General features: G+C 43.8%; 1 protein-coding gene across 1 annotated transcript; it reads right to left on the bottom strand.

Annotated features, from left to right (window-relative positions):
* Positions 1-2,276: 2,276 nt before the first annotated feature.
* On the bottom strand, positions 2,277-8,468 carry LOC123104603 (peptidyl-prolyl cis-trans isomerase CYP21-1). Its single transcript, XM_044526477.1, has 7 exons — positions 8,216-8,468; positions 7,787-7,862; positions 7,615-7,662; positions 7,106-7,129; positions 6,835-7,017; positions 2,861-2,936; positions 2,277-2,781 (listed from the first exon to the last, which is right to left on the bottom strand). The coding sequence occupies exons 1-7, from the start codon at positions 8,291-8,293 to the stop codon at positions 2,616-2,618; spliced, it is 651 nt and encodes a 216-aa protein (XP_044382412.1). The 5' UTR covers positions 8,294-8,468; the 3' UTR covers positions 2,277-2,615.
* Positions 8,469-16,829: the final 8,361 nt, after the last annotated feature.

The raw sequence follows: 16,829 nt of genomic DNA, 5'->3' as shown, positions 1-16,829 counted from the left end.
AGCTCTGATTACCAAGAAGAATGGTGTAACCCTGTGCGCACTGTATTACTCACAGAAAGAAGATACATATACAGAGAAGGCAACCTCCGATCCCTACATGCAAGATCGTGGAGAGGAGGTGTCGTGAAGCTAGCCAGCTACACCGTCAGGACTAGGTCCTGCCATTACACCCGTGGATAACTCAGACACATATACATGATAATGATACAACTCAACATGTTCATCAAACGTACATACTATATAGATCATCAAACGGAGCATATTCATCAAACGGACATACTATATAGATCATCAAACGGACATACAAATGCTACATAGATCATGATCATCAAACAGACATGAAATGGATATAATTCACATAAACGATCATCAAACGGGCATAATTCACATAAACGATCATCAAAGATGTCCACAAAGACAAATTCTAACTAGATCAGTAATAATGAAAATATACACCGAATCAACGGGCATAATTCACATAAATGATCACCAAAAGATGTCCACAAGCACAAATTCTAACTAGATTAGTAAAACTAAAATATAAAGACATCAACGGGCATAATTCACATAAACGATCACCAAAACATAATTTACATAAACGATCACCAAAAGATCACCACAGTTTAGCTGACGGACAAATTCTAACTAGATTAGTAATAATGAAAGTTAAAGACGAAGAGAGCGCTGACGGACAAATTCTAACTAGATTAGTAATAATGAAAGTCAAGACGAAGAGAGCGCCGAGCTTCACCACTTTCACGCTAGCCCTTTCATCTGGGTAGGCGTCCAGAAAAGGACGATGAAGCCTTTCATCCTCCGAACGACGCGGTCATGTGGGGTCCTGCTTTGGCTTGACGACTCTCATTGTGTGCTTTTGGTTGAGCTTGGCGACTCGCCACGCGGGCACAAATCCAGGCCCTGCTGGAGCACCTTTATGTTCTTCCTCCAGAGCCGGTGGGCACAGCTCCAGGCCCAGCTGGAGCACTTTTGCGTTCTTCCTCCAAAGCCGGCTTGCGTTCTTTCTCCACAGCCGGCGGACGTCCATCTTTGTCGTCATAAGTGAATGGCGGCAAACCCACGCTAGGAGCCGCTCCTCCTCGTTCGGCATCCCACCGTGCGACAGCCTCCGATGTGGTGGCGGCTGACTCCATTGCCAGACGCCTCTCGCGGTGGGCAGCGCGCCTTCGATTCAGGCGTGCATGTCCTCGGCATTGGTAGAGCGGCCACTAAAACCCTTCGCTGCCCTGCCGGACACTAGTGGGAAAAAGCCTTAGTAGTGGCGTTCCACAAACGTGGTTACTGGCGCGGAAGCCAAACGCTAGTAGTATAGCGCCGAGGACATACACCGGTAACATGAGGTGTCGCAGTAGAGCCAGAACTGCCGCCCTTGTCCCCTCGCGACCATTGAAACGTGATGCGGAGGGCCAGCTTGTCCTCGTCGCCAGCCGCGTACGAATGCATCCCAGTCGTCATCGTTGGAGTGGCTGCCGATGCCGGACATAAAAGTCATTACCAGACACCTCATAGTCCACGGACATCTCATACAGCTGAGCGAATAATGTCAAAGCCTAAAATAAATCAGGTAATATGATAATACGTGGGCATTGATATCAAATCTAAGACTTTGGGCTAGTTTCGCTGCGATGAAATCTAAAAACCATAGTACGTATGTAATCTTTGTTTAATCTAAGACATGCTTAGTTTGCACACCTGATTGGGATGCCGTAATCTTTCGTCTATTTTACCACAGATATTTTACTCGAGATGTGCGCCATATTCCTTTTCTTGCACTTAGACCTGTCAATATGTGATACTGTTTAAGTTCAAAAAAAAAATATGTCATACTGTTTCGTCTATTTTCAAACAAGAAGCCTTCACTCTGCTTCAATCGATAGTTCTGGACTCAACTTCAGTTAAAAACAACAGTTTTGCTAAAGCACATCTAAATATGCTATAAGTATTGCACATCTATTTCAAAAAAAATCCTATGTCATTAATTTTACGCTAAGATTCATGCAAGCATTTTCTTTTATTTTTTTTCTTTTTCTTTCTAGCTTGATTGAATCACTTAGATGTGCCCTAGATAAACCTGTCTGAAGACAAGACAATCATTTCAGAGCCAAAGAAGGGTCATGTGGTCGAATCTGGTTCCTCAATGGACTCTGGTCATCCGTTTGGCATTTTACTGCATAGGCTAGGGGTAGGTAGATCCAGCAACAAAATTCCCTAGCAACCGCAAAAAAAAAAAATCCCTAGCGTAATATGGATATCACTACTAATCAGATACAAGTAGGTTTTACCCCGCAAAAAAAGATACAAGTAGGTTTTGGCATGCGATACGCTGGCTACAATGTACAATATTCAGAACTCTGCCCGAAGCACAGCTGGTGTGCGAAGAAAACCGGTCGCGAAAGCGCGCGGTGTCAAAATCCGTAGGCAACAGAGTAGGCCAAGCAGCCTACTGAATTTCAGTCGCCCCGTTTTCATTTTGACAGAAAGACTATAAGGGAGGCCCCTACGGTATAATTGGTACAACGAACCCAAATTGCAATCACTATGCCTTGAACCTGGGTGGGTGGAAAGGCATCAACCCCTTTCTAGCACTAGGCTATGACTCAGTCTGCTTCCTCGCCCCATTTCTCCTTGGGTATCTCACCAGAGTCAGTGATCAGCACCTTCTTCCTCGGCTTGCCGTTGTAAGTGCCTGCGCCCCCTTCAATGGCGTAGACATAATCCATTCCCTGAATCACCCTGCCAAAGACCACATGCTCCCCATCCAACCTGCAGCGCTTGCCATTTCAGAAGTCGTAGATTGGTCAATGTTAAGTTGAGTGCAGACATATGGTGTAATCGAGCTTACCAGCCTGTCTTGATTGTGGTTATGTAGAACTGGGATCCGTTGGAATCAGTTCCAGAATTTGCCATAGCAACAACACCTGCAAGATCACAAGGTAACTCCAATTTCAGAAACAGGGTATTCACATTACGAGGTATTTAAAACAAGGCAGAACATGCCGAAAGAATATTGAAGAACAAACACCACGTAACTTAGTGTAGTGATGCACACAATCATACACACACCCACTTCCAGCTCTATTTTCAGTACTCATCTATGCCAGAATGTACCTTTTAAGTTTAACACTGAGAAACCCCACTAGGTGTATTTTGCGTACTTTCAATTGTGTAATGTAGTGGTCAATCTTGCCATATGAGGGCTGAAAAATTAGGAGCAAACGGGATTTTGCAGGCGTACTAGTGCATTAGTACACCCAAAGGTGCTCGTGGACATTACATGTGGCCCTCAAGGATCAAGGTTTTACACTACTGTCTCATTGGAACTTGCTTCGTCGCCAGATGTAGTGTTTACCAGCTTCAGTGATGCACCAAGGCCCCAGTTCAATCTGCTTGGTCGGCTTGAGGCTGAGAAGACAGTTGCCTCAGCTAAGGAGACAGCATTTCCTTTTTCTCTGGTACGTTTGCTTTAATGCTAAAAGTGTGAGGGAGCTCTGTAGATAATATTTATCTGAGTCTCTGAGACAATCTCAAACAAATAGTTCAGAGCCTCATGCAATACGCCAGCACTTACGGAGGACAGACGAAATAATAAAGATAGCCTATGTAGGAACTTCGCCAGTGGCGGTCACAAAATAGATGGTAGTTGTCTTCATCTCTACTCCTAAAAAGGAATCAGTTGGTCGTGATGTTGTGTCTGACATCTATCGATTTCGACCGTCAGATCTACATCCAACATATGCCAAGCCAGCTGTGGCACTTTTACAGAGAGACACCCGCCACTCCGCTCCATGCTTTTGCACAAAACCCCTCCTTCACTCTCGTGCAGCCCCATCACTCCACCTCCAGCCAGCCATGGAGCTCCGCTCTGGCGGTGGCCACCGCCGGCGTCGTCCACTCCCGACGCCTCACATGCCTCCTCTCCCTGCAGCCTCCCAACCCTCACATCCCTCCACCACCACCACGGCCCGCCATCCCTTCTCCAAACCATCTCCTCCACCTCCTACATCTCCTCCCACGCCATCCACGGCGCATCTCCTGCCTCCTCATCTATCCTAGCAGTCCCATCGCCCACCATCACCACCACGCCCCCTCCTCCTTGCTGTACCCTCCCCCCTACCCGTGTATGAGCCCGCCTTCGCTAGCTACGGCCATGGTCACCGTTTCCATAGTTGCTTAGACGATGGCAGCACATCATGGAAGTTAATCGATTTGGCGGCCTTCCACCCCTAACGGCAGCCGGCTCTCAAGATCCTCGCCCATCCACGTACAGATTGCCTTGCTTCAACGATGCTGGTCACTGTATGAATACTAGCTGCTCGATAAATGCCAGAGTATGTATACTGCCTTGTACGTGTGGTATAAGCCTCATTCAGTTGGTAGATGCAATTTTCATGTGATTTTGTTATAAAATTACTGCATATGTTATGGATTAGTTATTTCAAAAGATATAATCTTCTTGCTCACATTGTGCGAGGCAACATCCTGATGACGGGAGATTGAATTCATGCTCTTAAAAATTATCAACTTATTATAACTTCTTTCAAAGAAATTATTAGCATTCCCATGTATATGCGCATATGCACGTCAAAAATTGGTCCCTTGAATTGAAGTTGCTTGTGAGATTTTGCAAAAGCTACTAATATCAGCTATTCTGCTCGTATTACAATTTCTCCAAAGATATTGATTTTTCATTGTACTGGACTCTCCTGTTAATTAAACTTCACAGAAAAGTCGGTCTCAATGGTGCAGAGGAAAGGAGAAGGGAATTCAGTATGGAGAATAGGAGGGAGGACAGATCCGGAAGCACCAAGATAAATAAGTGAGCTTCGCATTAGCTCATAGTCCCAGAGGAGGACAACGCCCAGGCTACCCATCCGGGGAAAGTATCGGGTGCTCCCAACCTTGAGGTACTCCCGGTGCTCCAATGTAAAAAAAAACATTTTTAAATGTTTCAAAAAATTCCGGAAAAAATGTGAATGTTCACAATGAATGTGACTAAAACCCCTAAAAATTTCAGGTCCAAAATCGAAACGCAAATTGAGAAACAAAAATGTGAAATCTAGCATGAATAGTGTAAAAAAAAAAAGCAACACTGACACTATTCACATCTGGATTCAAGGCTGGGAGGACCCGATACTTTCCCTACCCATCCGTTCATTCCTGCCAACCTTGTTCTACCCAACTCCCTGGGTGGGTTAGTTTTGTGTAAGCCTGGCCAATCTTTCTCCGCCTCGTACCTCTCTGATCCGTTCATGCTTGCTTAGGTCCTAGGTTGCATCTTTATCTGTGTTTTCATTAGAGCGCAGAAAAAACATCATTTGTACTTTAGATCTTGTTTTGCTGCACTTTAGCTTGGAGAGCACTTGTCCTTATCGTTGCTATTTTTTCTTAGAGTTGCTACAGCAGTTGGTACACGAATTAGTTGATTATATAAGGCAACATTGTTGTATTTTTCATAAAGAACCGATTACATATCATTCTATTCTCCATTTTCCAAGTTCTTCCTCCATTTACCCGATTCATTAAGATATAATTCGTGTGTGTGAAAATACTAAATTAATTTGGATTTAGGTGAAGTGAACAATGGGAGGATGGTGGAGACCTTGGAGCTGGAGAAAAGACATCGCATATTGTGGCCATCATTTATTGTTGATTTGTTGAGTTAGACATGACATGGTTTATTTTGTACATTATCCTGCCTTTGTTTCAAAACTATGTTGGGGTCACAATTCCCAGGCATACGGGCCTACATTTGAGAAACTCTCTCAACCTTGCATAGCTAATATCAAAAGAATGATATACAAGCTGGAGCAATTACATTATTAAGGTTAGAAACAATCTATTCAGAACTGATTATTGGATATGTGCATGTTTGAATTTCGCATGTACAGTATGGTGAGGCACCTATTTTCAGTACAAACAGATCTTTTAGTTCCTTTTTTTAGTGAATTGTACCTGCATGGTGACTTTTGTGATAATACTTTCATGTTTATATGTGTATTTCTTAATAGCTTCATCTTTGTTGTGTTGTTTCCATTGTATTCGATTGTTACTGATTTCCCTGTATTGGATTGTTGCACCTATTTCTCTGTATTACCGTCTCGGCAGTATGACTAAGACATGAGTGCCACACATGCTATTGTAACACCTTCATTGACAAAACAATAGTTAGCACTTATGTGCTTATATGCATCAATGGCCTGGGGAGAATTGTTAAGGTTTGTAACAGTCTGATGAATTCAAGTACGAACAGAACAATAGTTAGAACACATGCTACTGTGATGAATTCAAGTACGGACCTTGGCGAGAATGAACAACATAAAAGTGTGTGGCGCTAACAGTGCAGCATGCAAAAAGAAGTCAAACTCCTTTAACCCTCACACGTAGTTATTATGCAAATCATTTGTTTTCTTTCTTGTAAATATTGTACTAACTGATTCATGATCTGACTTATTTTAACACAACTGCATGGTTATAAGTTTGAAATTCGAAGCGTGGGTGTGGGAGAATTGGGGGATTGTGAGACGGATGTGCCATCGACTATTAATCACGAGCTTGCAATGGGGAGGTCGGCATAGTCGATGCAGGAAAAAGAATGGGGATTTAACGGTAAAAGCTGACAATGTTGTTTGATGTGCACGAGAATCCTTAAAGCATATGTCTAACATGATTAGTGTTGAACCAGTGAAAATATATGGCCCCGCGGCAACACATGGGCAATTAACTAGTAGAACATAAGTGTGTTACTAAGTTGGTATATAACTAAAGGCAAAGTTAAAACTGAACCGAAAAAAAGGAATCCCTGGTTGCACATCTGACCTGGATGTGTATGTTTCACACTGAAATTCTCATCTGGGAAGGTGCCTCCATATATAGATTCGCGTGCTTTCCCATCACCTCTAACTATGTCACCACCCTGAATCATGAAACCTGGGATGATTCGATGAAATGGTGTTCCTTTATAGTGAAGAGGTTTACCCTTGGGCCCATCACCCTTTTCACCTGCAATAATGAACAAAGTACAATATGAAAAATCACCTCAAGGAAATCAAGTAAGACAGCATGCAAACAATTCAAGGAAGAACAATACCTGTACAAAGGGCTCTAAAATTTTCTGCAAAATGCAGGAATAAAAAATATCAGTACCGAAAATAAACTTCATAAGTGAAAGATAGTATTCCTATATATTACTAAACTGTTCCTTTGGCAAGATATTTGAAAGGTGGAAGATATTTAGGATAGTTCATCTGTTGACGCCTCTTTTTCATTATTAACAACCACAGACATCTTAACAAAATGAATGGAAAGTTGCAAACAAGCAGACAAGGTTGGGGTGTAGGCATGCATCTACACATCAGTCTTCCTCCACTAAACTACTGAGAACAATGACCATCCAATCAATTTCCAGTTTTCGCCATTTTATAGTATCTAACAAGGAGCACAAGACCTCAGCATAAATAACTTTTTTGTACGAAAGATTTTATTTCACAACAGGATAACCATGCAATCTTTGACTAGGTCGTTACCCCCAAAGAGTTATATGCTTCAATAGGAAAATATAAGCATGAGTAGAAAGAGAGACAGAGGGTGTGAAAATACCAACTGTCTTTGGCACAACTTCCCCATAAAGACCAATGACAATTCTACCTGTAACAACAGGCCAGACAAGAATTAGGGCAGCCAGAAAATGGTTGTTAAGAATATGTGCTGTTACAATGCAAAGTACAGCGTGACATCAGAAGAAAAATGATGTTATGAAAGAAGGATATACCTATATTTTGGCCATCAATTTCCACGTCCAGGTATACCCTGTGAGTAACTGCTGGTAACTGAACATATGCAGCCCTCTGTCCAACATGAAAAGGAAAAAAATGGTAAATGTTCTGTAATCCTGAATCATCAGTTCATCACCTGGCTAGTCACTGCTAGCAACAAGGCAGTCGCGGTAGTCATGAAAAGGAAAAATGTCCGCATCACGAAGCCGCTACCAACAAGGCAATGAATGGACTAGGTACAGACATGCACATTGAGAATGGAGCAGGAAGATCCAGTCCGATTCCGCCTTATCGACACTCCCTACGAGACTGAACTACCAAGCACGGAACGGCCGCACCAGATTCAGGCCTGTTTCTAAGGCACAACCGGACCAGACCAACCAACCATTGGAAGCTCCCGGAATGGGGAAGTGCGCGAGCCGTACCTGGCTACGGGGGTAGGAGGAGAAGGCGAGGTAGAGCACGAGGCAGGCGAGGAACCCGACGGCCGCCTTCCGCAGCATCGCGAACCCCGAGGTGGCCGGGGGCTTATCTCATCAAAAATCGTCGCGAGTCCGGCGCGAATCTGCTCGCGGTTTCGGGGGATTCGCGGCGGAGGCGAGATCGGCGACGGAGCAGAGAGACGCCCTCCTCCGTTTCGGTACAACAGGCCTGGATTTCTGGGGCGCGACTATGTCTCGCGTTAAGCGAGACGAACTTCCGCCTCGCAGTCGACCGAGCGTATGGGCCGGCCCATTAAACGGAACTCCAGTGCCTCGTTTTTGTTTCTGTTGTTTTACTTTTTGAATTTTTTTTACCTTTTTTTACGATTCCAAATATTCTAAAGATATATATTACAAAAATATACTTTACATAATGTTTTGAAAAAAATTAATCAGGCATTTGAAAAATGTTAAACGTCTACAGAAAAGTTGACCATGTATTAAAAAATGATAATTTTTTTTATAAAGTATATAAAAATGTTAATCAAGCATTTGGAAAAAATGTTGAAAAAGTATCACAAAACTGTTAATAAAGCATTTGGAAAATATTAAATGTGTTTTAAAAAACGTTGACCACATATTAAAAAAATGATGAACAAGTATTTGAAATAAATGTCGAAAAGTATTGGAAGAAATGTTAATCAAGCATGTGAAAAATGTTAAACATGTATAGAAAAAATGTTGAACATGTATTTAAAAATTATGAATTTTTTGATCATATATATATAATGTGAATCAAGCATTTAAAAAAACAGAAAATGTTAATCAAGCATTTGAAAAATGTTAAATGAATAGAAAAAATGTTGGTCATGTGTTAAAGACATGTTGATCTTGTATTTGAAAATGTTAATCAAGAATTTGAAAATGTTTAAAAGTGTGTATAGATAAATTTTGATCATGTATTCAAAAAAATATTAATATTGTATTTGAAAATAGTTAATCAAGCATTTGAAGAATGTTGAAAAATATGTATATAAAAATGTTGACAATATGTTAAAGATATAAAAATGGTATTGGAAAAATGTTAAACATGCATGAGAAAAATGTTTTGGACATATATGAAAATGTCGAGTGAAAACAAAACAAAAAATGGAGAAAGAAAAAGGAAAACAAAAAAACGGAGAAGAAAAAAAATATAACCAAACAAAAAAAGAAGAAAAGCCTGTCAAAAAAAGAAAAAATAGGGAAAAACCCAATGAAAACCAATGGAAAACCCGGTTTCATTCGCCTCAAGTACACAACGCGCCTAGGGCATATCTAGTGCAAGACATCGGCGCAGTGGCTAGCAGAGCAAGTCATCTAAAAACAAAAAAGGTGGTGTACCAATTTACATATGGCTGGACACGAGGACATCTAAAAACACACACGTGCAGCCTCTGTTTGAAGCAAACATGCCATTCCTTGTTTTGGTGTGCTAGCTGATCGGCACATATCTACATCGACGCAATGCCCGGTCTGCAAGTTGCATCGTGAGGATGTGGCACACGCACTTTTCGGTTGCGTTCGGGCTAGAGGAATCTGGTCTAAACTTGCACTACAAGAAAGAGTAACAGAGGCCGGACCACCAGGAGTTTCGGGAGTGGAGATTCTGGCGACCTTGTTATGTGATGAATCGACCACGGCAAACTACACAAATGTGGTTGAAGTTCCAGAATTGATCGCAGTTACTAGCTGGCATATATGGTGGCAACTAAGGCAAATAGAAAAAGGAGAGGAGGTGCAGAACCTGGAGAGGTCAAGTCAATCCATACTGGCTATGGCACTCAATTTTGCCCGAGCAGCAGCTCCGAAGGTGTCCTTGCCAAAAATTAACACATGGCTGAGACCACTAAACGGCCAACTGGTTTTGAATACGGATGCTTGTTTTCTGGATGATCATACTGGCTCATGTGGTGCTGTCATCAGAGATCATCTGGGCTATTTCATTGCGGCATCCACAGCAAAACTTGACCATGTGGCGGATGTTGTAACAGCTGAAGCAGCTGCGCTATTGGAGGGGCTTAAGCTTGCTCAATCCGTTGGTGCACATATCCTTGTAGCTCGGATGGACAATGCCACTTTGGTGGAGGCGATGGCAAACAATTCTGGACAAGATACAAGATATGGTGGAAGGACCCATTCTTGTGGATTGTCGTTCTTTGTGTTTACAGTTCGGAAAGGTCATTTTCAATACTGTATTAGAGAATGATATATGGTTGCTCATAGGCTAGCTCAAAGTGGTAGAGAGGATCAACAAGCTCTGTGGTTGGACTCCCCCCTAGTTTTATTTCGGTTTTACTTGCGGACGATGTAAGCATTTGTTTAAGTTAATAAAGCTAACCTGATGGCCTTTCCCTCAAAAAAACACATGCCATTGCATTCTCCACTAGAATCTAGGTTGGTCATTTTTCGTGAAGTCTAGGTCTCACACCAACACAAGAAGCATATTGAAATTGATCTTTACTTTGTGCAGGACCGTGTCTCACTGGGCCACATTCACGTATTCCATGTACCATATTCTCACCAGTTTGCCGACATGTTCATTAAAGGGCTGCCATCAGCTCATCACCATTGTGACTTCCTCTATAGTTTCATTGTCTGAGAATCCCCGTTGTGACTGTGAGGGAGTGTTAGGCAACCGAATATCTATATGAAACTCAGTGATTTTTCTTTACCATATTTTGTGTCTGATAATATTTTTAAACACGGTACAATTGCATGTGCTCACATGAACTCATCCCTATGAACACACATGCACACCCTACAATATGAGCCTTCCGACATACTGAGCTGACACAATAGCTTGAGATTAACGAAGTCAACACAGGTGCCTCGTAGTCGACAGAAACATCTCCTCTCATTGAACGAACATCGTCGAAAAGCCTGAAATAAATCCAGAAAAATGTGAGCACTAGCGTCAAGTCTGGACTTCAACCCTGGTGGGCTGGTTCCACTACAAAGAACCTAATCATCTAAGCTACGGTTCGTTCCCTTGTGTCTGATAATATAGCATGTAATCAGGACATTATGGTTAGAACTTGATTGGGTTTATTCATTGTAACGCCCTCGATGCGGCTATATCTCTCACGTGTCGAAGCACGACTTAGAGGCATAACCGCATTGAAAGCAATGTCGCAAGTGAGGTAATCTTCGCAAACAACCCATGTAATACAATAGGGGAAAAATACATAGTTGGCTTACAATCGCCACTTCACACAATACATGAATACAGCATTACAACAATCAAATACAATCAAGGTCCGACTACGGAACCAAAATAAAAGAAGAACCCCAAAAGCGACAAGGTCCCCGATTGACCCCAACTGGGCTCCACTACTGATCAACTAGAACGAAACAACACAAAGGACAAGATCTTCATCGAGCTCCTCCTGAGCTTGGTTGCGTCATCTGCACGGACTCAACGGCACCTGCAAACTGGTTTTGAAAGTATCTGTGAGTCACAGGGACTCAGCAATCTCACACCCTCGCGATCAAGACTATTTAAGCTTATGGGTAAGGTAAAGGTATGAGGTGGAGCTGCAGCAAGCGACTAGCATATATGGTGGCTAACATACGCAAATGAGAGCGAGAAGAGAAGGCAAAGCACGATCGAGAAACTATGATCAAGAAGTGATCCTAGAACAACCTACGTCAAGCATTACTCCAACACCGTGTTCACTTCCCGGACTCCGCCGGAAAGAGACCATCACGGTTACACACGCGTTTGATGTGTTTTAATTAAGGTCAACTTCAGGTTTTCTACAACCGGACATTAACAAATTCCCATCTGCCCATAACCGCGGGCACGGCTTTCGAAAGTTCAAATCCCTGCAGGGGTGTCCCAACTTAGCCCATGACAAGCTCTCACGGTCAACGAAGGATATTCCTTCTAGCGGGAAGACCCGATCAGACTCGGAATCCCGGTTACAAGACATTTCGACAAGGTAAAACTAAACCACCAACACCGCCTGAATGTGCCGACAAATCCCGATAGGAGCTGCACATATCTCTTTCTCAGGGCACACTCAGATTGTCTTAGGTACGGGTAGGCCAGCCCAGAGTTGCCCCTGGTGGCCACCGACAGCTGACAGGTTGGACCAACACTCAGAGGAGCACTGGCCCGGGGGGGTTAAAATAAAGATGACCCTTGAGTCTGCAGAACCCAAGGGAAAGAAAAGGCTAGGTGACAAATGGTAAAACCAATGTTGAGCATTGCTGGAGGAGTTTTACTCAAGGCGAATTGTCAAGGGGTTCCCATTATTACCCAACCGCGTAAGGAACGAAAAATCCGGGAACATAACACTGATATGACGGAAACTAGGGCGGCAAGAGTGAAACAAAACAGTAGGCATAAGGCCGAGCCTTCCACCCTTTACCAAGTATATAGATGCATTAATTAAATAAGATATATTGTGATATCCCAACAAGTAAACATGTTCCAACAAGGAACAACATCTCCATGTTCTAACAAGGAACAAACTTCAATCTTCACCTGCAACTAACAACGCTATAAGAGGGGCTGAGCAAAGCGGCAACATAGCCAAACAACGATTTGCTAGGACAAGGTGGGTTAGAGGCTTGGTTCAACAATATGGGTGGCATGATAAGAAAGTGGTAGGTATCGCAGCATAGGCATAGCAAAAGAGCGAGCAACTAAGCAAGCAAAGATAAAAGTGATTTCGAGGGTATGGTCATCTTGCCTGAAATCCTGCAAGGAAGAAGAACGAGTCCATGAGGAAGACAAACGGGCGTAGGCGAACGAGTCCTCACAAACACGACGTTACCGAAACCAATCCGAAGAAGCAAACACTGGAAAGAAGCAAACAACATAGTAAAACATCCACCACATAAACATGGCATGATGCACAATCAAGTATGATGCATGTCCGGTTTAAAGAAGCATGGCATGGCAAAGCGCAACAAACAACCCTACAAATTAAGTGGAGCTCAATATGCAATGAGTTGCATAGTGACGAAACACCACAACAAGTTTTTTAGTTCGATCTCATTTATGTACCCAACAATATTAAATGTTCTTAACATGGCAAGGGTGAAGCAAAGTAAACTACCTATCTAGTCAAGTTTAAATGAGGCCCGGAACAACAAACAACAAATCCGGAAACTCCTCATGTGCATATATTAGGTTAGGTCCTGTTCTGCCCTAAAAGATATTTTAGAGTTGTTAGGCATGCAAAACAATGTCACCATGATAAACTAGGCAAAATTCTACCCCATTTACATATAAAGTTTGTTAAAAACGGAGCTACGGTTATTTAGTTATGAATTAAACCATTTTAGCATGGCATATGGACAAAGTTACACAAACAGCATTTTAAACATTTTAAACATGGGTGAAAATTGGATATTGTGAAACTAGACAAAATTCTAAGCAACTTTCATATATAAAGTTTTTACATGCGATGCTTAGATTGTGAGTTGTTATATGCATGTTGTCTAGGGACTTTTCTGCAAAACGGGTAGTACTCAGGAAATTAGCTAAAACGTTCTGCGGAAAAAAATACATCTCGGGCCGGATCTGGTTGGCCCATCAGTGGGAGGGGGTGCAGCAGTGAGGCTCACCCATGGGCTTGGCCCGTTCGGTGGCGAGGAGAAAGGCCGGCAGGCTGGGCCTTGGAGAGGCAAGGAGGCCCGCGCGAGGCGAAGGAACTGGGCAGGCCGGCTGCTGGGCTCGGCTCGCTGGATCTGGACCAAGTCAACGAGGGGCGGCCTCGCTCGTGAAGCAGGGCGACGGCTGCGGTCAACGCGAAGCGCAGGCGAGCGGGCGCCTCGTCCTCTGCTCGTGCAGGAGCGAAGCAGGGAGGTGGCGCGGTGAGGGACTTGGCGAGGAGGGTTCCACGCGGGAACGACGGAGTCGACGAGCTCCGGCGAGCGGGACTTGGCGCTGGGGTCATGCTCCTCGTGTGCGATGACGAAGCAGAAGGGCTCGACGGGGAAGCGGTCTTGGCGCGGCAGAAGGAGGCTGAGCACGGCTCATGAGTGCAAAGGAGCGCGGGTGGAGGCCATGGTCTCCCAGCGACCTAGGAAGAAGTGGGGCGCTGATGTCTCGTCTCTTCTTGGACGAAGTAGAGGTGCGGCACAACAGGGCTTGAGCGCTTGATGCGGCGGTGGCAGATCCGGGCGCGCGGAGCATCGATCCATCCATGCCCGGCACGAAACGACGACGACGGAGCTTGATGAAGCGGCCATGGTGGTCTCCTATGAGAGAAAACAGAGAGAGGGAGGGGGAGATCGTGAGAAAGAGAGGAGCACGAGGCAGAAGGAAAAGGAAGAAGGCGGGGCAAAGCGCTCATCTGCTGGTTCGGCCAGCCGGCGGCGGGGCTCCTGTAGTTGTTTGGGTGGCTGGCAACGACGAGCTTCAACAAGAGCCGGACGCGAGGGGAGGCACTGGTCGGGAGAGAGGTCGAGATCGAGCTCCTCTCGATCTGGAGTGGGGTGGTGGCGTGGGGGATTGGGTCGAAGGGGATAACGAGGAGGAGACCAGGGGAGGCGCTGCGGGATCCAAGGAGGATGGCGGCGCATGATGGGATGGATGGGACATGAGGCCTAAAATTTAGGGTTAGGGGGCTATATATAGCATGTAGGTAATAGAAGGGGGATTTTGATCATCGGATTGGGATCGGACGGTCAAGAAAAAAAATAGTGAGGGAGTCCAGAAAGGAAAAAGGAGATGTTTTATAGATGTTTGGGGATGATCCGGACGCAACAGTAGCGACAGCCCGAGTCGGGTCCGGGACAGCTTTCGGGCGCGCGCGAGGAGGGTCGCGGGCTGACGAGAGAGGTTAGGTAGGGCCTGGCGGTGAGTAGTGGGCTGTGTAGACGGTCTCGAGCTGAGAGAAGAGAAGAGAGAGACCCGACGACTGTTTCTGGAGACCGAAAACGTCCGACGAAAATACCGGCTATAATGCCGTTATAGTTTAACGGTTAGGCTATCAAACGAACTCCGAACGCGATGAAACTTGGCAGGCGGTCTACCTACACTATAATAAGACCGCACGCCAACTCTCATCCCATTCCGAGAACATTTTCTGGCCACTTATAAAATACTATTCCGGACATGCCGCGGGCGTGTGCAAGTGTGCCTAGGCTCAGAACGGACAGCGGACGAAACGAGGAGACCGAGACGAATGCAAGTTTTGAAAACATGATGATGCAATGCACATGATGACATGATAAGATGCAACACGCAAGCAAATGACATGGCAACGACGGCGAATAACTGGACGACAACTGGCACATCGGTCTCGGGGCATCACAACACTCCACCACTACGAGAGGATCTCGTCCCGAGATCTAGAATGGCACCGGAGGGGAAAACGGAAGAGAAAGAGATGAGGTAAGCTAAGTTGCTTCTTTAACAAACGAGTGAAACCAACGAACCTTGCGAGGTTGAGAAAAAGACAGAAAGAAAGCAACGGAGATGAACGAAGTTGAAAACACTCCGTTAGGAAAAAGGAACAAGTTGAAGAAAAATTATGCAAGACTTGATAAGATGAAAATAAGTTGAGCAGAGGGCGCAACACTCCGGTTAAATGGATAAACCGAGAAAAGAACACGATCCTGACCAAACAAGAAGATGGGTGAAAAGAACAACACCACAATGCCTCCGGAACGAAAGAATAGAATATAGATAATTAAAATAAAAGAATGGAGAAGAAAATGCCATCTTATGCCACAAGAGAGCTTAAAGAGGCATCTTTAGGAGAAGGGTCGAACGGAGTTGTTGGAACACCAACAACGAAAAGAATAAACTTGATATGGTCTTATAGAATACAACTCAAAATATGAGGTGACAACCTGCCACTCACGGGAAAAGAATTGGATTGATATGAACGAGGAGACGAGAAACTTATTCACCGGGAGGATAGATGAAGCACTATGATCATATATTATCACCATTAATAGCAACAATCCTTAGGGAAAGCTTTAGGTGAAATATAACCCCAGATGACTCCAATGACGAGATTGATGGATTTAAAAATATCTCATTCTTAACAACATGTGTATCATGGAACATGAACTCAAATTATCAAGAATGACATAATACCACCTCTATTGATACAGAAGGAAGAATTGCACTCCGGATTGCAAGATGAAGAATCTTAAGCTCTTAGAAAAAAATCTCAATGAACACTTGGAGAAGGAACATAAATCCTTGATGAACCATCATGTAGAACCTTCATGAAGAACTCCGGTAAACAAAAAGAATGATCAAACGAAAGAAAGAGAAGTTGAAAATACAAGGTGAAGACTTGCAATGATTAGATGGATCTTCACGATGAAACAAATTGAGATAGCTTGGAACTCCGGAAAAGAAAAGATTAAACAATTGAAACTGAGAATTTGATGACACTCCGGAATAAGGAATTAACCATATAGGTGAATCAAGAATAAGAATTACATTATGCTTATCCTTCACCAATTAAATTGATGACAATCACCGGATTTGACATATCACTTATTCTCATAAAAGATCAAGAGAGATATAACATAAACTTGGAAAGGTCTTCAACGAACCACCAATAGAATTGAAATAATGAATGAATTGATATGATAAACA

The sequence above is a fragment of the Triticum aestivum genome, chromosome 5A (assembly GCF_018294505.1).
Source record: "Triticum aestivum cultivar Chinese Spring chromosome 5A, IWGSC CS RefSeq v2.1, whole genome shotgun sequence".
Lineage (NCBI taxonomy): Eukaryota > Viridiplantae > Streptophyta > Magnoliopsida > Poales > Poaceae > Triticum > Triticum aestivum.
Note: the sequence above shows the minus strand (reverse complement) of the source record. Positions and strands in the feature narration are given on the sequence as shown.